Raw genomic sequence first — 22,635 nt, 5'->3', positions numbered from 1 at the left:
AGCTTATATATAGCTTGAAGATATACTAGTCTGACCTACTTCCTGCAGCGTGTGTAGAGCCTGCTTTGAGATACCTGCATAAAGAAACTGTTGGTCATGTATTCAGCAGAGACAAGGCAACTCTGTTTTTATCTGAAGCAAAGAATACAAGTCAGAAAAACAGAGGTGCTGAAAATAAAATGCAAAGCTAGGCTAGACTGAGAGTTGCCAGTACTGGAATAACTTGAAGATGAATATATGTTATAAATAAAAATGAGATTATTCTTGTGGAAAGTATTTTAGGGCAATGAAACAGTCATTCAAAGTCAAAAATACATATTCTATTAATATGTATTCTGATGTCACTACTGCCAATGTCTGACTCAGAATCATTTCTCAGAAACAATTATTTTTTTCCAGTAACTTGTGCAATGTGCTTACTATGAAACAGTAAACAAATTTCATTAAGATTCACTTTCAGCAAAAGAACAGTTATGACAATGTTGAAATCCACTCTGCATTCTGGTGGATTGGTCACTTGTATAGAAAAACAAAGGGTTTATACACATGTATTACTGTATGTACACGTGCCTTTGGATGCAGTTAGTCAGTAGAATGCACTAGATTTCACAGGCAGACTCATGCTGCCTGACCTCTGAAGGACATGATTCATGCTTTTTTTTGGATATTTTATATGAACTATAGGACTTCATAGCTATGGAAGAAGTAGCTGAGATCTCCAGGAGCAAAACTGACTCCAAGCTGTTGCAACATGCAAAATTCAGTTCCCTCCTGTATGAGAAGTACCACAAGCAAATCAACTATGTTAATAAGTAGGGTTTCTGACTGTGTGTGTGGCAGCTCAGCAAGACCTGGAAGCCAAAGAAGGTTACAGCTTGAAGCACTCCAGGTACATGAAGACAGTCTTCCAAAGAAGCGTTAGGTTGATTGGAAACGTACACTAAGCAAACATCTGCAATACTTAGGAAATCTGAAGTGATCTTCAGCAAAAAGGTTGAATAAAGTCAGAAAATATGGTAATTATTTTGCAGAGAACTGGCAGGTATGGATGCCACATAACACAATCAAATGGGAGCCCACAGCTCTTCACAGATACAAAGTAGCAGACAGAGCACCAGAATATTTCCCCAAAAGAAGAGTAAAATCAAACCTTCCATTTAATTTTCATGCTAGTTTCTTTAGAAATGCCTTTCTGCCTTGAAACAGAACCCCAAGAAATGTCAGTGAACAAAGCTGGCATGCCCCATCAAGAAACTGTATTTAATGTTCAAGTCTTCTTTCCAAAGTATCTGGAACAATAATGAGTAAAGATATAGCTAGCACAGCCTTGGTTAAATTAAAAGTTCTTCTGCCAGAGAGCATGCATTATTCCTTATTTGGATGTAAAATCACTATCCTTTACTTCGCAGGTTTCAAGAGATCTTCCCATTTTGCAGTTGGTCTTGAATTGACTATTTCAATTCTGTATCAAGGTGAGCTGCTAAACTGTTCTAGGACCCCAGAGAGAAAGAGTTGTTTCAAGGCAAATTGTTTCCTGAGGAAATCTGGTTCCACCTCTCTGCTTCTACAGGAAACATAACAGTAGGTCCTCAGGGTAAGTCGCTGCTAATCCAACAAACTGAGATGGATTCACAAAGTTTTCACTAACTAAGAGCAAAAGCAGTACAAAATATGTCTTGAGGAAGGCACACTTAGAATCAAAGCCTGTTTAAGTCCGGGCATCAACAAAAATTTACACTGAAATAGTCCAATATTCTGGTAAATAGAATAGGTTCCTCAGATAGTGATGCTTGCTGATAGACTTGCAGAAGAAAGTTCCTTCACTGATAAGTTACTTTTAACTTTATTTGGTAAATCAAATTTAAATAATCCACAGAGTTGTATTTAATAATCCACTGTGTTGTATTTAAAGTTAGCTCAGATGTCTCTCCACAGCATTGTAGCACCTTAACACGTCAGTACACAGACACATTCTACATTTGATTAACAAACTGGAATAGCAGTTGGATCCACATCATTTCCTACACTGCTGTTTCAGTGCAAAATGTATTCCAAAATAAACAGGTCCATAAGGCAAAAGCTCTGACGGTAGCACCATCAAGCACTTTTATATTTCTTACTGGTGAAGAGATAGTGACAATTAAGAGGAACATGTTATTGTGAGAAAAACAAAACAAAGATTCTAATACTAATAAAGGGCTTCCAGCTTTTCTTAGAAAAAGTCTATGTGACAATTGCGCGTTTATATAACCATAGTTGAAAAACACAGAAATCAGAAATCAAACTTGTAGACAGTTTCCTATTTGACCTCTTCCAGATCAAGATTATTTTCTTCATGTGTATATCCTTACTTTGACTTCGTACGTGTATTATCATGTTCTTACACCATGTGATAAGGTCTCATGCACAGTTACTGTATGGTTCTCCTGACTATGAAAATTTTTATCTCATCATAACTCTTTTGATACAATATTGCTCTCTACCTGTGTGCCTTGCTTTCTCATAAGTGTAGTTACATCATAGTGTCTTTTAACTTCAAAGCTATGGCCATGCAGGAAAAAACTTCAAAGATTTGCCACGACCATACAGGCTTGAACTGAAAATAACCGTGAATGAGATAAGAGAGAGAAAATTAATCACCTGAATCCAACATTAGAGTGCAATGCAACACCCCAAGTCTCTCGGAACAAGCGATTCTGATCCATGGGATTGTGAAGAACCAGTAGCAAAGACTTATCTTGCGTATGATAATAGGAATCAATACATTTATATTCCTGTGCTGCACTATGAAGAACCTGAAAAGGAAAGGAAAAAAGGTACATCTACCTTGCATACAGTAGTATGTGCAGGTGGTAGACAGCACCATTTTTTGCAACAGGTACTTCAGAACTTCACTCTTTCTGCAGTGTTCCAGCATGCGGAAACTGAAACTCTACCACTATCCACATGGAGAATAGATACTGTCTTCCACCTCTGAGTTTGACCATAAATGAAAAAAATTCAGTTAAAGAACAGATAAATTACTGTTCATATTTTTTTAAAACAATTTAAAACCAGTATTGAAATAAATACATAATGAGTAAAAGCAGTACTCTTATAAAGCAGATAGAAAAAAAAGAATCAAGCTCATTTCTCAGCTCATTTTGTATCCAATTTGCTCTACTGCAACCTGAACATCATTGACATTTGCTGTGTTATACGTTATTTCACCCTGTTCTGTACAGTCCATCACTTTCAACATTTACATTATCTGCAAGCGACAACTTATTTTATAGTTATATCTTGTAGAAAGCTTTCTTCCAAACTACTGTTTTTAACAAAGCTATCAAATTGAAATGGAAATAATTCCATATCAACAAGCATTCTCTTTATTATCAGCTGGTTGTATAAATGGTGCTTGCTACAGTTGAAAAGATCATTGTGGTAGAAACATGATACAAGAATGAAATGGTAAAAGAAACAAAAAAGGAAAGAATGCTCACCCACCTCCAAAGATCTAGGCTCACAGAGAAAAACCCCGCAAGGGAAGGATCTCCAATCAGAGTTCCTTCTCCAACAGCAGTCAGCCCTTAAATGGGGTCTAAGAAAGGTGCAGCCAGGTTCCACACCTTCCAGTCACACAGCTGAATTGCCTTCACCTGTGCTCCCAGGGCTGACCCACTCCTTTCCCCAGGTGATCAATCAGTGGTTCAGGCTGTGACTCAATAGTTCCCATACAGTACTTATATATGAAATAAAGAAATACTATCACCAAAATGTTGCTGTTTTCTGCTGCAGTTGTTTTCCATCAGCATCTTTAGACTAGATAAACTAATTACTGACAGTTAGATTGTATTAGCTGTTTACCTTGCATAAGTAGGAATTCCCCATGTACAAAAATCTATGACCCACACCCTAATGAAGTGATGCTAAAGTATTGCTGAAAAAGCTGCCATTTCTCCATCCTTGTATAGAATGTGTGAGGATCAAAAAGAATTGCCTTGAAGATTAAAACAGCCCTGAATTTATAATCCCCTTCTCCAGAGAGAATGCCTAACACTTTATGCCATCTACACCTGAACTCATCTTTCACATTTTTTATTCCTTCTACAAGGAATCAGTTGTGGTTGTTAGCTTACAAGATTTCTGTAAATGAAGCTTGTAGCCCTAAAAGGGTGAAAAATTATGAGGACAAAATTTTCTGCCCATGAAAGATATGCTGTGCAGGTATTTGTAAAGTGTGCTTTCACATACGGTGGACTAATTACTTTTGTAATGATCAGGGAAGGTCACCTTTAAGCGTAAGATAAATTTTCTTTTTATTATTATTTTTTATTTTTTTTCATCATATAGTTAAAAGAATCATACCAAAAAGAATAGCTGCAGTGTGGCAAAACCACAAAACAAAAAACAATTATAAGCTTCAGTTTCTCATGCAAGATTTAAAGCAGCTGAACAATGATGGCTTTTGGTGAAAATGCATCAGTGATAAAACAGAACCAATTATCTAGGGGAGAAATGTATTCCCCTACTAATTCTGAGACGTGAATGAATCTATAACACTGTCTATTCACAGATACCTGAAAAAGGACATCAGGATGAAAATGCTCAACAAAATTCCAGTCTGTCAGACAACGTTTCTGATTCTTTTTTATTTCTTCCAGTTTTGGTCCCAGGCCATATTTTTTCAGACTCACCTCAAAATACAATGAAAAAAAATAATGACTATCAACATTTTAGTGTCAGTAGTAACAAATTAACTGTAATCTGTTGATTTAATAGACAGCATCACATGTTGCTTCACAGTTAATTGCATAATGCTGCACATGTGTAGAGCTGTATGGCATTATTTAATAAAAAAAAAAAAAAACAACACCCAACAACTGCTCCCAAAGGTTTTTGCTTTTGGCTTTTCATGGCAAACATAATTCAACTATTTTTATTACTAGGTTATATGTTTTTGAGTGCTGTAAGCAATTATGACCACTTAGTCCAGGTATTATGAAGTAATTTTAAAATTGCTGTATTTATCCAGGGCTGTATGGCAGGCAGGTGTTTCTGAAGAAGCCAAAACGCTCAGTTTGGCAGTTTGAAACAGTTTGAAACAGTTTGGCAATTTTTCTTGAACACTCATTAAAGTATTTGACTCCTGGTATTCAGTAAAACCTGCATTTCCATGAGTAGCTTCACCAAAACCTATTACATTAGAATTCAAAGAAAGTGATAGATAATGCTGAACGGTCATGTCCATATTCCCCAAATGTGACAAAATTAATTGCATGCAGCACTGCAAAGGAATGTGCATTATCATTTCTCAGTACTGAACAGCACTTTCTGTTGTCCAGTGCCATAAATCACAGTTTTCTCCATTTGCACTTGCCAGATCAGAAGTAGAAAGATCCAATTCTTTGTTCAAAACAGAATCAGACAGACCATCTCTTTCATCCTTGTCATTTGTTTCTGCATGTCCTAGAAATTGAAAACTGAATTTTAAAACCTGTTCCAGAGATTTCAACCCTAAACACTAAAGTCAGTACTTCAATTTCCTTAGCATACTTGATGAGATTGCCATCAAATTCAAGTTTCCTTTTATGCCACTAGTGTGCTAAATGCATGATCACCTCTGACCCACATTGAAATCCATAGAGAGTAAATACGAGACCATTAAAAAGAAGAGGGGAAAAAAAGGAAATAAAAAGGAAAGTCCCACTCAAACTATCCTCTTCATATGACCTGTGATGTGTGATGGCCTTGCCTGAGCAAAAAGATTAAAGATATTCTAAGTGGCCAAAAGTTTCACATGTGAAGAACCACCTATCAACTTATTACCTGAGAAACAAGTATTCCTTTGTAGAGACAGCATGAAGAAAAATTAAAATAAATTATTTTGATATTAGAATTCTTGGAAAACATGTATTTTAAACTTAATTAGTTGAATGTGTAGAGATTTATAAGCTAACGACAGAACATTACACTTACCAAGGATCTAAGCAGTAATTCCAATGCACAGATTACACTGATAAACTATCATCATCATTACAATGGGCACCCAACATCAATAGGATCACATGGAGATTTTCACTTCTATATTCTCATATTTTCTTTCACTTTTAAAAATAATTTTCTTTCAATAGAATTCTCAATGCCCTGATGTTGTGTAGAGGTCACTAATAATTGATTAAAATTCATATATACAAGAAAAATACTACTCCTGAAATTATTTGTTCACAAATGGTTCATAAACAGCTCAGCTTCCAGACATATATTCTTAGACTCCGCTTTTCTGGAAAATCTTATCTGCTCACTGTCTGCCTTTAGAAGGTAAAGAGAACTGATAGCACCAGCTTTATCTTCTGGGTATTTCTTCTGTGCTGCAAAGAGTTGTAATGTTGACAGCTCAGACAATATTTAGAATTGTGACTAACATAAAAGAAAATAAACTAACATAAAAAAAACTGTTCTCAAGCTTCTGAAAATAAGCAGATAAGCAAGATTCATTTTGTCTGCTCAAACTTTCTTACAAATGGATCCTATCTAAGATGGTTGCTTAGAAATCTACATTAGCAGATAATGGACAATATAATGAATATAAAGATATAGCAGATTAAACTGATCTGATTTTTACTTTTCTCAGATCTCAAGAAAAAAAAATTCTTGTTTTGAATGTGGCTTCTTTAACCAGTTTACTACATGATGTAGCAGAGTAACTAAAGCCTTTGACACCACCTTCCAGAGCATTCTCCTGAAGATGCTGTCAGCTCATGGCTTAGACAGGTGTACTCCTCACTGGATAAACAACTGGATGGATGGCCAGGCCCAGACAGTGGGAATGAACAGAATTACATCCAACTGGTCACAAGGGGTGTTCCTCAGGGGTCAGTACTGGGATCAGTCCCGTTTAATACCTTTATTGATGATCTGGATGAGTGGATTGAGTGAGCCCTCAAAGTAAGTCTGCAGATTACACCAAGATGGGAGAAGATGCTGATCTTCTTAAGAGTAGGAAGGCCCTAAAGAAAAACTTCTTCTCAGAAAGAGTGGTAAGGCATTGGAACAGGCTGTCCTGGTAGGTGGTGAAGTCACTGTCCCTGGAGGTATTCAAGAAGCATGTATATGTGGCTCTTAGGGAACGTGGTTTAGTGGGCATGGTGTTGATAGGTTGATGGTTGGACTAGATGATCTTAGAGGTCTTTTCCAACCTTAATGAATGCATGATTCTAAGATTTGAGAAATGCCAGTTGCAACAAAAGCAGAGTTGCAGAAAAATGGCAGATTCAGGAGAGAAGAGAGATGATAGATTCAAGTCCTATCAGTTTAGCTGCTGCAGGTATCTATGCTGCGGTGGAATTAGACGTTAAGAAACATGGGATAAATGATCCTTCTTTTACACAGAAGATGTCTAGACAATTAGCTTTGGCTAGACACATTTAAACAGATAAAGCTAGGCCAGATAGCATACTCGAGTTGGAAAGGACATCTAGTCCAACTGCCCTGCAATGAACAGACACTTCTACAGCTAGATCAGGTTGCTGAGAGCCTGCTCAAGTATGACTTTGAATTCTCAAAGGATGGGGCTTCTACCACCTTTTCTAGTGTCTCACCACCTGTATTATAAAAACCTTTTTTCTTGTGTTCCATCTCTCCTCTTTTAGTTTGAAACCATTTCCCCTTGTCCTACTGCAGCAGATCCTACTAAAGAGTCTATCCCCATCCTTCTTACAGCCTTCCTTTATGTATTGCCATAAGGTCTCCTCAGAGCCTCCTTTCTCTAGGCTGAACAGCTCCAGCTCTCTCAGCCTATCATCCTCTCAGGGAAGGTGTTCCATTCCTTCGATCATTTGTGTGGTCCTGGAAATGCTCTAACAGTTCCATATCTCTCCTGTACTGAAGATTCACAACTGGATGTAGTAGTCCAGGTGAAGTCTCACCAGTGCACGTTTATTCTATATTTAGAGGGTGGTTTTCTGTTTTTTTTTTTTTTTGGTAGAATTTCTTTGAGGTTGATTCTTTCACATACTTTTGCTAAAAAAGCAAGTTTTAGAATAAACCTGAACATATATTTAATTTAAAATAAACTGCATGCTGTACTGGCTTCTCAGTTTTATCATATGTTAACCTTATTCACCAGTCTCACTTCCTCTGATGCCAAATATGTATGGTTCTTCTTTCCCATTTATTTCTATATTCGGCCCAAGATTTTGAATGTAAAATATCTATATTAATTTACTTGTATGTGTAAGAAGAAGGAAGCCTGGAAGAAAAACAAAGTAAAAGATACATATGCATGTGTAACTACAAAGCATAGCACAGGTTTTTTTTGTTAGTTTGATTGTTTTTAAATTTCAGCTTTTCACATCACCATCTATAGTCCTTATGAGTAAGGTGTGCATCTTTTCCACTCCTAATACTCATTCACCAGTAATCATCATATTAACCTTATGCATCACATTTGATCCAACGTCATTAGCAATAAAATAGTTTTCTAGTACATAATAAGTTGATAAATCAACTGTTTAAGGTTATATCATACAAAACCAGCTAATTTTTGGCTTTATGCATATACTCAATGTTCAGACTACACAGTATATGAAATTTGGTGATCTGTACAATGAAGAAAAATCACTGGCCTGTAACAACAAATGATATGGTAAAATAAATAGAGGATTCAAATTCATCAGGGGTAATATAAACAGAGTGGTTTTTACCAGTGCTTCCTGGTGATTTCTCATTACATTTCGTTTCCATAAGGAAGAGTTGTCTCAGCTGCCTTGCAAACTTGGCTGGATTATCCCAGGGTATACATGATGCTTCAGAATCACCTCCAACCAGAGACCCAGAGCTCTCCAGGAGTCCAGAGTCACTCAGCTCAGTCAGCCTCAGGCTTTCAAAAGTAAACACTCTGAAGGCTCTTTCTACATCAGCCCAGCTCAGAAGTTCTATATAAGAATTACAATCATTAACAGAAAATGTTCTTGTGGCTCAGCAGAAGTTAAATAGAAAACTATGCAAGCATATTGTTCTTGGCAACTCTGCAAAAGCCAACAACAATTTCCTTAATGGTAAAGGATCAAATTGTGTCAGCTACATTCTACACTGCATTCAAAGCTGAATGCTTCCAAATTGCAAAATGATATACCTAACTGTTAATCCATCTTAAATGAAGTGCTTCCTTCATCTGAAGACCTCCTGGCTCATTAGCTTTAGGTAAGTTATGTTGATTTTAAAATATTGAATAGACCTTATCAAACCAGTTAACAAGTAACTATTTTCAACTACAGCTCATGAAAAGGCTTCCATTATCATTAATGTTTTTTATTATGAGTAACTTTTCAAGAAAATTTTCATTTTTTTTTTAAAAAAAAATATTTTTTTTTCCTTGAAGCAGAACTTTACACACATTTTGCATGGAAGAATTCAAGGTGTTAAGACAATAAATGCTATTTATGGTTGTTTGCATGGGAGTTTGTATAATGATAATCATGAGAAGGATTGAATTTTAGGAAAGTTGGTTCAGTTTGAAAAGTTTTCTCCTTGTGGTAGTTAAATACCCAAGCACATTGCAAATCCTGAAAATGTTGTTTCTGATCGTATCAGTTACCCTTTTGATAAAAGTGAAGAAACAGCTATCAAACTTAACAGCTGGGGGAGTCTATCAGTATAGTACAGTGAAGATCATCAAAATTGATATCCACTAGGTGGCAAGCTACAGCAATATAGAACACCTTAATAGCCAAAAGACACCATCTAAAATGAACACACCAACAACTAGACACAACGCAGCTAGTGTACACTAATCCAACATACATTGGGATTGAATAGTCAGGAAAGTACCTCTGAATACTGAGCCTTATGTGATGGCATAAATATAACCAAAGAGATTGTGATGTTTATATTTATGTAATATTTTATATTTATATATGTTTATTGTGTAATAAAAATCATCTACCTAAAATCCTCCATCCCAAGGATGCTGGTAAATAAACATATGATTTGTGTCATTATTTACCCAAATGCACTGTGTGCTAACATCAAAATAGTAATTTACACAATTGTTCTTTTCTTTCTCAGATATAATAACAATTTGTATGTTATTAAACGTAAATAAGTAAACAAGAGACTTCTGAGATACTGCCAGCTCTTAGTTTTGCAGTGCTTAATACTCATATTGCCTTGTCCAATAACCATGAAACTGAGGTCTAAAGTTAGCTTAGCTTGTATTACTTGCCCTGTTATACTAAAGAATATAAAAATGGGAAATTCCTCACAGGTTTTAAGTAGCTGAAAAATCTCATCCTCAAATTCCCACTTTTTAATATGGTTATCAGTGAGAAGAAAAACGAGGAAGTTACATCAATGAAAATCAGCTCACCATCGGTACAATAATGCATGAGCTCCTGAATTCTGGCCAAGCGTTTAGTCTCATTTTCATCTGAATGAGGGGTGAAATGGATAAGTTCTTTAAGAGGCAATTTATCCATCATTTCATGTTCGATCTTTTTTGGATCCAAGTTGCCTTGGATCTGGAACAAACACAAAAGTAATAGAGTTAAAATTAAACTTTACCAACAATGGACTCCTAAAAAAGCATGTTAGAATAAGTAAGTCTTTTTACAGCAAAAGACATAAGTGTGTGTTTAAGACAGTCATATACTAACAGCACGTTACTGAATCATGGCATCAGATACTTTGAGCAGGAAAAGTGATATAAAAAGAAGAGGATGTCAGAGAGTGTAGTAATATGACATTTGTTAGAAGATATTTCCCTGTGCTTCCTACACACAAAATCTGACATACTAGAGTAAATCAACATAATTCTGTAATACCACTCATGTACATCAAAAGCTAAACCTTCTTATTATTAATCCAAACAGTGATATTGATACAATGCTCTGTGTTATGATGTGTGCTCAGTCAAGCATCAGTAATCCATTGCTTCTTAAGCAGATTAAGGGCTTGTGTTAGTGTGTCTATCCCAGTAGGAAAAATCTAGGCTACACTATATGCTCTTTTGTAAAAACACCACTCAAGGCATTAGAAACACTCACAGTTGTTTCTAATGCCTTGAGCATTTACTGTCTGTGGACTTTACAGATGTTTATATATGACTGATAGCACTATACCTTCAGCAGCTGAAAGCGTTGAGCTAGAGTATCATGGTAGTTAAATAAGAGTGGGTACTTGGGGGTTACAGTTTCTTTGCTGTATTTTGGAGAAAAGTAGTCATACAGATTCTGTTAAAAAAAGAAAGATACATTAAATTGGAATAATAACACAAACGTGTCATTGTAGGAAACAAATTAAGGACATTGCAAACCTTTCTTTCACTCTCAGAAAGTGGAAGTGAAGGAAGGAGAGAGGCTATATGATCTGCAATCGTATGATGTATCCCATCTGCCCGTTCTTCTGGTGGCACCAGACTGGGTGGTGTAAGGTTTTCTTCACTTGCAATAACCTAGTGAACATAATACATGGTAGTTTTCATTAAATTATTATTGCTGCTTAACATCACTAAAACTAACAAGCAGATTCTGTGAGAAGTAAAAATGCAATTCTGCATGTTAGTTTCTACCTCAAGCAACAGTTATGGAAAACAGAAATATGCTCACCTATTATTTTATACATATTTTATATTATCTTATTATTCTGCCTTTGGAAGGATGAGAAGAAAAATATTTACGTCTTGAAATGTTAAGAATTGCAATGGACACAGATTCTGTCTGCAGATCAGGTGTTAGACTGAGTATTTTTGCATAAGTCTATCTTTGGATAAACTAATTGTGCTGAAATTCCATTTCAAATGTAAGAAAGATTTTCAAATCATACTGTGGGGTTTTGCTAATGTGTAGATTTTGCCTGAACTCAACAGTAATCAGACCTGTCTAGTGCTATCTAATAGCATAGATGCGTACACCTTGTATTGTTAAATTTGCCCTAAGACCTTTGTACTGAGCTAAGTAGTAAAAGTTCAATAAATGTGAAAAAAAACCTATTCCTGACTTACTTACAAAATAGGTAATAATAGGTAATAGGTAATTTATTATTATTCTATTCTATTACCTATTACTTACAAAATGATGCTTTTTTATTCATTTGATTATATTGGATCTGTAGTCTTGAAAATGAAATGTTAGGATAGCACTGTCTTTACGGGATAAGTGTGCACAATATGAAAGGTAAACAAGGAAGCCACTTTTTAGTTGTGATTCCTTAATATTGAACCTCCATGGTCAGTGCCTCCATGCATGATCTCCTATTTTAGTATTAAGGAGATTGATTTATTGATCTTTGATCAATTCATTATACTAAATCTAGAACGAATTAAGGGAAGAGAAAAAGTACATATTTCTACCTGTTCCAGCAAACAGCTCAGCATTATGGGCACAGAAAAGTGTTCCTCAGGAATCTGATTCAGCAAGTCATTGTAATATCTCATATCCATAGAAGTATCCATAAAGGAAAATTCTTCCTCTGCTGTAAAAAGAAAACTCATTAAGACAGATTTATTGCATTTCTGACCAGTTCAACCTATTGACGATTTTTCTAAAAAGGACTGATAATGTTCATGATTGTATAGCTCTTAAATCCAAACGTGACTAGGAAGAGGTAAAGGAAGTGATTTTTGTAAAGAACATAGTTATCACCACTGCACTTTCCAGAGGCTTTCACAATGTATTCACCATGAAACTACTCTCACAGCATCAAACCAGATTTTGCTTCCTGTGCAAATAATTTCTGCTGACAGATGAATGAATGATAAGACAGACTGAACGGCTAAAGGAACAGTGCTTTCATCCTTTAGACATGCCTTGTGTGAACATTGCTTCTTCTGTTTGCTGCTTCTTCTTTGAAGGTGTAGTCTGTGATGCTGGTTCTATCTAAAAAAACAATGATAAAGACCAAGAAATAATAATCAGAATCACTGAAACAAATGAGGACTGTCAGATGCAAACAGATGGGAAAAATAATTTCATTTAGTTTTAGCTTCTAACTTTTGACTAGATACTAAAATTTCACACGGCTTAAATTATGGGAAGCAAATCCTATCTGACTCTGAATGGAACAAGATATGTTGTTTTACAAATGTTTTAGGGGAGAGTTCAGATGTGCTGCTGCTGATGTAGTAATGCTGTTTTTATCCAGTCACAAGTTCATGCCCAACAAACTGCTTTCTTGTGCACGCTTGTTTTGTCTGCTATGAGCAAAAAAATTGACTGATCTGGGATAGAAATAAACTATCGTTTTTGGATAGTTTGCAGATTTGTAAGAAGATGTAGTAGCTCTGTGCGCACACAGTAATTTTCCAGGCATAAGAAGCCATCATCATAAGTTAAATAATTTTCAAACCAGTGATAGTTTATGACAATATGCATGTGATCCTTCAGATGTTCATTATTCTGTTTCTCCAATAATTTTTCCCATTTCTGAAAATTTAAATGCTGCAGACAAAAACGCCAACTTCATTTACAAAACATTACACATGGAGTGATGGTCCAAGCTTATTTTTAATTTACTTCAGAATTGAAGGCAAGCAATTCTATCCTATAGTTCATTATTTTCTACAATAAACAAGATGAAGCAAAAGAAAATCCTTGCCTTGGTTGCTACAGATGGCTGTGTCGATTTGCTTTCTGATAATTCAGGCACATTAATAAACTTTGTATTTTCCAAGTAGTTACAATGCTGTCTTCTCCAGTCTATGCAGTCATACATTAAACAAGCAATGCTTTCAAATAGTTCAGTGCCGAATGCGAGCTATGACAGAAAATCAGTTACAAAGGATGAAGCGTGCATACAAATGTGGCGTGTAATTCAGCCATGAGTCATCAGTTCTCTATCCAGCAGATCTACAGTTGTTTAGAAGTTTTCAAACAGAATCAATACCAATCATAATCTTAAATTTAAAATACTTTTAGACCAAACCCTCTCTCAGACCACATGCCACACTCAGGTTACAGTGACTTTAACGGCCACATTCTTCTTTATATCCTAAACAAGTAATTGGATATCTCAATTTTAAGTTTTCTGAAATGAACCATGGTGAAGAAACACAACTGTCTTCCAGTTTCTTAACTCACAGTAAACATATTAACTGACTCTTAAGAAATATCAGGCATCTGTTTTCTCCAACACTAGCCCTATTTATGTCACCTCAAAAACAAGCACTCAGGTCAGCCATTAGTTGTGGAAAACTTGTAGTTTTCATAATATTTGTATATTAGAGGTTCAGTTTGTGAAAACAGTTATCAGAATTAATATTTGCACACCTTTGCTTTTTCAATGCTCTTTTATAAAACCTTTTATTCATGCTACAAGAGATCACTAGGGCTAACTGAAAATTTCAGTTAAGTATTGGAGTGTACATAATTGCTCATGGGATATTTATGGACCCCCAGAAGTGAAGGGGAAAATAGAAAGGACTAAAGAACTTCTTTTCCAAAATTGGCCTCATATGTGAAGATCAGACTAAAAAAATACAATGGTGAATCATGTTATAAAGTGGCACTCTACACATTTTCACAACTGAGGTGTTTTTAGTGATTGTCTTAGAAGCCATGGTGGATTTTGTCAAATTCAGTTGTGATCCCTTTAGGATCAAGGGTACAACTAGCTCACCAGATTGTTTATATACAGGATTTAATGTACTATAAATAAGTGTTAGGGAGATACAATCTGTCATTTAACTGTAATAATACAGACCACAAATACAGTAGGATAAATCATAGGAGGTTGTTTTATTTTGCTTTAGCACATATTTTTTACTGCTGACGTTGTGGACTGGAAAATACTGGGTACAGACACCTGACTCTCTAATGAGATCCAAACTGAGTCATTGTGAAGACTGAATAAATTTAATACCTCATATTGTTTTGAATTTGGCCGCTGTTGTGCACAATATTAAGAAACTCCAAGTCAGGTGTTCTTATTCAAATGACTCCTCGTGAATACATACTCCGATTCTGTTTCACAGAAGACTAAATTAAAATTCTTGCCATCACTAAAATGATGCTAAATGTTGCAAACTTCAAAGCTTGCCATATATTGTGGAAGTATTATCTACTGACCAGGATTTCTGTGTCAGACCAATCAGAGGGAAAGGCATTCTCCTTAACTAGGTGATGAAGTCTGGCAACATCGAAGAGTCTTGACCCATGCTGTCCACTGTTTAGAACTGGATCCAGGTATTTCCAAAATGTTTCCAGGTCTTTGATAGATTTATTTTTCTTTATTTTCTCTGCTTCTACATCTAAAATTTTAAAGTAATAAATCATGATACATCTCCCTTCTCTAGAAAGCACAAATTGTTATTAATCTTCTGTAAGTGCTGTTAGAACACCCCTACTCTCATCACCTCAGAAAAAAATCTGACACTCAACTTTGAGCTTAAAAATTCCAAAAAGAAAAAGCCTGAGTGAAACGAGACAGTTAGAAAAGCAAAGAAGCAACAAACAAACAAACTCCCAGAATAACAGTAATGTAGGTTTGAAACTTAGGAAATATAAAAATCCCAGGCTATGTTTTTCCAAAGCTGCCAGCACAGATTTAGATGCAGCAGCTCTTCAAGTATAGGATAAACAATCCTTATTAGCATTGTCTTGTTGAAGTGGAAGTTGAGGTTAGAAGGAGATTAAGGTACTTGCTATTATTAATCATGCTAAAATTGTATGGTTTTTATTTTTATTGCACGGTAATGATTAGTTTTCAAAGGCACACCAGATACAGAGAAAAATCTCTCTGCCTTAATGTCAATCAAATTCTGAAGTCCCAGATCAATCACACTCATTATACCCATATTTTAAGAGAAATGGGGACATTAAACTTGCAACGACTTACTTTCATTTGGACAGCAGGTGCTCAGCACTTCTAAAACCTATGTATGAAGGCCAAATACCACACTTGTACCTCTCAAGTGGCCCTATGGCTTTAAACCCAAATAACCCTGTGAGGCAGTGGACTCTTAAATGCTTATCTCCTTAAAGAATTCATAGATATACCTTCCTTTTGTAGAAGCCATCAAAAGTAATGGCCAACTGGCTTTAAAACTGTCCTGTCATGATTTTATGGGTAAGCACCTTAACTGGCTCCAAACACTAGATAGAAGACCTGGGAAAAGATCCTGTAGTTATAACAAATCCTCGGGAGTTCAAAAAGAGACTGAACAAGGTTTTAAAAATATAAATAAAACCAAACCATTGAGAAGATGGTTGAAAAGATACATCAGGATCAGGAAAATACCTTGACTTGGAAGTAAATGGATGCAATGTTAAGTGCACATAAAATAGTCACATCCATGCTTTTCTTATTTCACTTCTCCTTCTCCTATTGTTTTAATTCCTTTCCAGTGCTCTTTCCCTATTATTCTTCTCCTTTTCCTCTTCACTGGCATAAGTTCATGACCACTTCTGTGGGCAGAATGCTGGCCTAGATGGTCCCTTGATTTTAACTGTTCTGTGCTCCTAACAGCTCACCTCAGTCAAAAGAACACCCTTCCTTTCCCTTCTTTTTTCAGGTGTTTATGGAAGATAATCTCTAATTCTACACAGTAACTCACCATTAGCAAAGTTCTCCTAGTACTCTTTGAACATATATTTTGTCAATATAACACTATCTAGACAGTTCAGTCATAGATTCCTGAACGGAAATGGAGCGGCAGAGTGATAATAATACTGTAACTAGAAATTCTATTTTTATAAGAGAGGAATAAAAATGTTTTACTAACTCCACCCTATAGTTTAAGAATAAAACAAACAAGTTTATGATGCTTAGGTATCCCCTTACAAAGTAATACCAGAGGATGTCAGTATCAATTATTGGATGCTCTACCGTTGAATATTGCCTCTCTTCTTCATTCTTACTGAATTAACTTGAAGTCTTCAGTAATAGAAAAGAGACAATATTTAGCAGTACTCTACATGATTTCTAAATGCAGAAAAACTACAACAAAAATCTGTAACAATCATATAACAATGGCATAATAATGTCTAGTATAAACTAATGCATTGCATAGAGATTTTGAACCATCACTGTTTAAACAGAAGTCCAGAAATTACTAGGATGTGTCAGGTCACACATTACCAGCAGATACATTGAAAAATGATTTACTTTTTTCAGGATGGGAGACTGGTCAGAGTTCTGAATGTTAACTCTAAGAGAAGTGTGAGTAATAGTAGTGAAGCTAATAGAGTGATTAGAGGAACAAAAAACTAACCATATCAAAAGAGTAACAACAATGTTTGACTTCATAACCCACAAAATGAAAGCCATTAGGGGATGTAAACACATAAGGAAGAAAAGAACATGAGAGCTGTTTCGTAATCCATGGTTTATGAGTATCAATACCAAGAACAACAGAAACACAATAACATGATTGTATTTACAAGTTACCATCTTCTTAAAAAACAAAAGAAAACAACAAAAAACCCCTTTGTGTATTACTCTGTTTCAAAACCCATTCAAATATGACACGCTTTAACTCCTGCTTCAAGCCACAACTAAATAAATCCTTATTGGCATACATTTATCTACTATAACCTTAAAAGTCTCAAAGATTCAATGATATTCCTGCCCTTCAACGATGGCTCCCATTTAGCTTGCTGTCCACCAAGATCCCAAGTCATTTTCAACAAAGGCACTACTCAGTTGTCCTCAGGCAGCATGTTATTCTGTGACATGTTCTTTAGCTTGACCCATGGTCCCAGTCTAACCAGCTGTGCACTTCCTTTGAAATTACTAAACTTGTCAAGTCTTCTTAGAAACAAATCTTCCTGGATGATGACACACAATGGTACACATCTGATAAAATATTTTACGGTGGCTGCTGCACAGAACTGTGGTTGCAAACACTGCTTGTTTAATCAGTCCCTCTTTTCATTGTCCAGCTAAGGCAAGTTTTTGCACTGCAAACTCCTTGGTTTCATGAAGAACCAATGGCAACACCATTTTTGCACATGGAAATATAACTGTTCACAAGTATTATCCATAAACATAAGGCACAGAGGAGGAGAGAAGTACAAGGATAATAGGGAGAACAGTATTTACTTGGATATTAAACAGTATTCTTGCTACTTAAATGTTGTTCTTATGACCAAGTTACCTTCAGGTGAAAGTAATGATTCTTCTTGAATTCTAGCTGCTTCCAAGTATGCCTGTAATGGCTCATAATTCTCAGAAGAAATCTTGATTACACTTGAAACATTAACCCCAAGCTCAAACATCACTTGCAGTAGCTGAAGGTTGTGGAAACCCAAAATTATAAAGTAATATTGGGCACCGTCATCTGGTTCATCATCTGTTCAAAGCAAAAGAAAAAGAGACTGGAGCATGGGATTCAACAGCTAAACAAAAATTATATACATATATTAGTACATAGGGATATTGCAAATTAAGGTCACAGAAGCAGCTCTTCTATAACCTTATTGGCGTAACTGTACATAATATGCTAAAATGTATATAGGTTTAGATTGAAGTCTTCGGCAGCAGACCACCTAGAGAAAAACTATTTGAAGAAGCACCAGTAAAAAAATTATTTGGAGAAGTTTATTATAACCACAATGTAAGATGTAGCTTTTCTCAAAGAAAAACTATCTAATTCTAGGACATACTCAATTGTTCTACTGGTAGTTTCATTCCACATAAAGCTAGCCAGGGAGCACACACAGAGTAAGTTACTGTGTTTTAGCTGAGAGATGGTACTAGCTGTAGTAATTCTGAAGGATTAGCTGCAAGGAGGACTAATCACTGGCTTCCTGCCCAACAGGTTCGTGAGTCCCTGTCAAAACCTTCATCATCTGGTAATACCAGCTCACATTACTCCGTATAGTTGGCCAGACTCATCCAAATTCCCTTTAGAGAATAGATGAGAAGTTTCATTAAATGTCTGCTTTATTATTTCCGTAGTAATATGCACAACAGTGTACCAATGTACCAAAGCAAATGATGTCAAGCATCATATCAGACAAGTGCAAATAAACCTTCTAGAAACTTTTGTATAGAATTTGGCTTCACCTTCAAACAGTGGTGGACAGCTCTGTGTTATTTTATTAATACAAAGAGAAAGCTGCCTCTGGATACTGACAAATGCATTTAGTTATTTTGAAATCTTTTTCTAAACATGTTTTTTTTATACACTTTAGTTAAGCCTTAAGCACGTTATAACATCTTTATGTCAACGTGCCACATATACCTCATCTGTATTTTTTCTTAGATATTACCATTGCACTTCTAAGCAGAGCACAGTGCCCTCTTCAAATGCTTTAACATTGCCAAACATACCTTTCAACACAGAACAGAAAGGAAGGACTGAATGACAAGCTAGTTTTAAATTTTTTTAGCAAGTTTGTCAGAGGCATATCCGCAATTTTGCATACCAATGTATTTGTATTCCTCTTCCTTTTCTCCTCGTTTCTTCAATTGGCTATTTTTTTTAACAGTAACTGGCACTGCAGGGGCTTCTTCTGCTTTTTTTCCTTTTTTTCCTTTCTCAGTTGTTTTGGCACTAGGGGGTTTCTCTTTGCCAGGAGGTTTGCCTTTCCCTTTCCCTTCATTCATTTCCTTTTTTTGTTCTTCTTCAGCCTGACAAGATAAAGAAACTAAGTTGTCATTGTAGGCTTTGTGAAGAACAAAGGGCAGAGTGCTGTATAATCGCTTATTTATCTGAATACTTTTCAGTGTTATAATGTTGTAGTGAAGGTGTCTTGAACACTGTTTTGTTCTTCATAAACACAGTATTTAGTTTATTACATTCTCAACAAATCACAGTGTTAAGAGTTCACATTAATAACACGGTAGAAAGATGAGAGAAGAATCACTGTCCTTCAGTTACTGTCACTACAGTACTTGCAGACAGAAACCTTCCCCGGCCTGAAGTGAAATCAGACCAAAATTCGCATCTCTGTTAACACTTGAGTAAGGTGTAAAACAGTACCAGCGCTGTTTTGTCTTTGATGTAAATATCTGTCTACTATAAACAAGAACCAACAGCCTTGTGCTCATTTCGCACAGGATATTACTTAGCCATTCTCATTATTTTCAAACAAAACCCCCAACATTTAAGTTTACTCAGTAATTTAAGAGTAAAGAATGAAAAAAGATGGTGGTAGTGACCCAAAGCCTCACATAACACACCTAAGGAGCTCAGATCAAGTAAAAAATTTAAATAATCCAAATGCATTAAGGTAAAGGGAGGTGTTATAAGAGCAAGAAAAACACCATATTTCTATCCAGCATCACAACTGTGAACTAACTATATAAGAATGACATTTCAGTTTTGTAAAGTTTTTTAAATACACTAAAAATATACTAACTTTAATCACTGCTAGCATTCCATTTGAGTCACTTTAAGTTCTATTAAGTCAATGAAAAAAATCTTTCCATGCAGATTAGTTAGGTCAGTTTATTCTACACAACTGTCTTTCCCACACCCAGATGAAGAACCAAGCTTTCCAGCCGCAGCAGATGTGTTTTGTTCAATCTGAAATCAGAGCTGAAGATCTTTTCCTTCCTTCCTTCCCTTCATCACACAATCCCTTTTTATATCACCTAGGAATGTCTTCAATGATTCTTAAAATTGTTTGTGCTGTGGTATGGTGATTCTGATCAGTTTTAATTATTTACTTTCAGATTTACTCCACTTTGGACATTTCAACTGGAAGGTTTTGATATTATGACTTTGAATTCTTAGCTGATTAGCACATCAAAACAGATGACACAATCATCAGACCACAGTGCTACAATCAGCTTAATTTATAGCACCAGAATAATTTTATGTAATTAAGCCTCGAGAAAGCAGAAAATATATTAGAATTTGTCAAGATTCCCACAAGGAGCACTAGTTGTCCTTTCTACTTCAGGAAGTAAGAGCCTCTTTTGAGAGCCTTTTCCCTTTCCTCTCAACGTCACAGTGATTCTTTGCAAGCCTGCTGAAATTCCTGCTATAGAACACTTAGGCAGGCTGACTAAGGCAGTCTTAGAGCTAGTAGTGACAGCCCTAGAAGGCATGTGGAAGCCAGTTCAGGGAACTCTGGAAAAGGACAGTGATGATACATAGTTCCTAGCTCCATCATCTCTTGTTCCTGAGATAGTGAATTACTACTTTTTCATCAAGCAAAGAGTTCTTTTCCCTATCTCAACTGCATTTGAGTAATTGGGAGCTTCTTCCAAAAACCTAAATACATTTCTGTTTACTTTTTTTTTCCCAGTCATATTTACAGGAAGTTAAGCATGAGGAGAAAGCTGAATTCATGCAAACAGTTCCTGAATTCAAACAGCTTCATAAAGTTAAATAAGAAATCTCCCTAATGCATACTGCAGTACCTTTTCAGACTCCCTTCTCTGAAGATCATCCTGTTTAATGCAAAGCAGTTGAAATTTCAATAGCTTTCCAGTTAGTGTTACAGGAATTTCTTCTCCGCTATCCAAAATGGCTTTGGCTGCTTCTACTACCTGCAGAGAAAAAAATAACTATTACTTGCAAGGTTTTAATATTGCATTTGACTTATTTCACACGCAGAAATGATGGGGTGTTACTTCACAAGGTGTGGTTCAAAATGGCCACACGTTCAAAAAAAACCCAAAAAACCAACAAATCTACATGATACATAGCTATTCTTTATTTTTGAAAACCTCAAATGAAGTTATAAATGCTGTAACATAGCAGATGGGAGAAAATGTCTACAATTTATGTAAGGGTCAACAGACACACAGTTTTCACTGTAAATTATATACATATATATTTTAAAAAACAAAGGAGCAATATTAAGCAACTACTTATTATAAATTAATACGTATTTAACAGACACCAAATCAGAGGGTATTATTTTGAATGCTATTTACAAAGTGACTAGTGTCTGAGGCATTGGCCTTGAATGAAAGATACAGACATCTTGAAGGGAATTTGAGAGGGTCTGTCCTGGTGAAAAAATGCCCCCTCCCTGTGTAATGCTGATTCTGCTGGTATGCAGCCTAATTGGGGTGAAATAAGGCTATTGAGTTTTCTTAAGGTGATGACAGCAGCGGGAACATACAGCTGCATTGTTCAGATGTGTGGCATTGACAGGCTGTTTTATGACTATGTTTTTTACAGCTTGTTTCCACTAAATTCTGTACAACACACTAACATCTGGGCTGTTTTCCTTGGAGCCTCATAACCACTTTATTTACTGCGAAAAAAATAAAATAACATAAAAATATCATAAAAAGTTGTTATACGTTTCTTTTCACTTGTGTTGTCTCTGTAATAAAGTTCACCTATGTAGGAAGCGCTGCTGAGGAATAATATAACCATAATATTTTCCTACTTTTGTTTTTAAGCAGCCATCAGCATTATTTATAACCGTGGGCTGAATTAGGTGTTACTCAAATGTTCTGACATGTTTCTCTTTTCCCCTCTTGGAGCAATTACAGTTGGGCACATATGGTGTCAATTTTGCTTGCTAACATTCAGACAATGAAGTTGCACACTGCATCTCATTGAACTGTGTCTTGTCTAATGCAAACAACATCATTAGCTTTGAGCTTTCAGTTTCTTACCCAGCTTAGAACTTTTCACTTTTCAAGTAAAACCTGGGTAAGTAAGTATAGCCATTAAAAACGCTTGTTTGAATAAAACAAAGCCAGAATGGAATTCAGACTATTATAGGCCAAATGACTGTTTCATACAAA

At 35.7% G+C, this 22,635-nt stretch overlaps 1 protein-coding gene across 1 annotated transcript in view; it reads right to left on the bottom strand.

The window, feature by feature from the left end:
* SPAG17 (sperm associated antigen 17) overlaps positions 1 to 22,635 on the bottom strand; it is a 79,943-nt gene that overhangs the window by 39,247 nt on the left and 18,061 nt on the right. The window contains exons 4-17 of the mRNA XM_085524254.1: positions 21,289 to 21,417; positions 19,344 to 19,548; positions 18,071 to 18,265; positions 15,042 to 15,223; positions 13,573 to 13,731; positions 12,781 to 12,854; positions 12,329 to 12,464; positions 11,294 to 11,431; positions 11,100 to 11,210; positions 10,349 to 10,499; positions 8,685 to 8,915; positions 5,306 to 5,448; positions 4,560 to 4,676; positions 2,641 to 2,795 (exon numbers count right to left, since the gene is read on the bottom strand). Of these exons, the coding sequence (XP_085380380.1) occupies positions 2,641 to 2,795; positions 4,560 to 4,676; positions 5,306 to 5,448; positions 8,685 to 8,915; positions 10,349 to 10,499; positions 11,100 to 11,210; positions 11,294 to 11,431; positions 12,329 to 12,464; positions 12,781 to 12,854; positions 13,573 to 13,731; positions 15,042 to 15,223; positions 18,071 to 18,265; positions 19,344 to 19,548; positions 21,289 to 21,417 (2,126 nt within the window). The remainder of the gene's footprint in view (positions 1 to 2,640; positions 2,796 to 4,559; positions 4,677 to 5,305; positions 5,449 to 8,684; positions 8,916 to 10,348; positions 10,500 to 11,099; positions 11,211 to 11,293; positions 11,432 to 12,328; positions 12,465 to 12,780; positions 12,855 to 13,572; positions 13,732 to 15,041; positions 15,224 to 18,070; positions 18,266 to 19,343; positions 19,549 to 21,288; positions 21,418 to 22,635) is intronic.

The sequence above is a fragment of the Coturnix japonica genome, chromosome 1 (assembly GCF_054131305.1).
Source record: "Coturnix japonica strain WE chromosome 1, WE-NBRP24, whole genome shotgun sequence".
Taxonomy (NCBI): Eukaryota; Metazoa; Chordata; class Aves; order Galliformes; family Phasianidae; genus Coturnix; species Coturnix japonica.
Note: the sequence above shows the minus strand (reverse complement) of the source record. Positions and strands in the feature narration are given on the sequence as shown.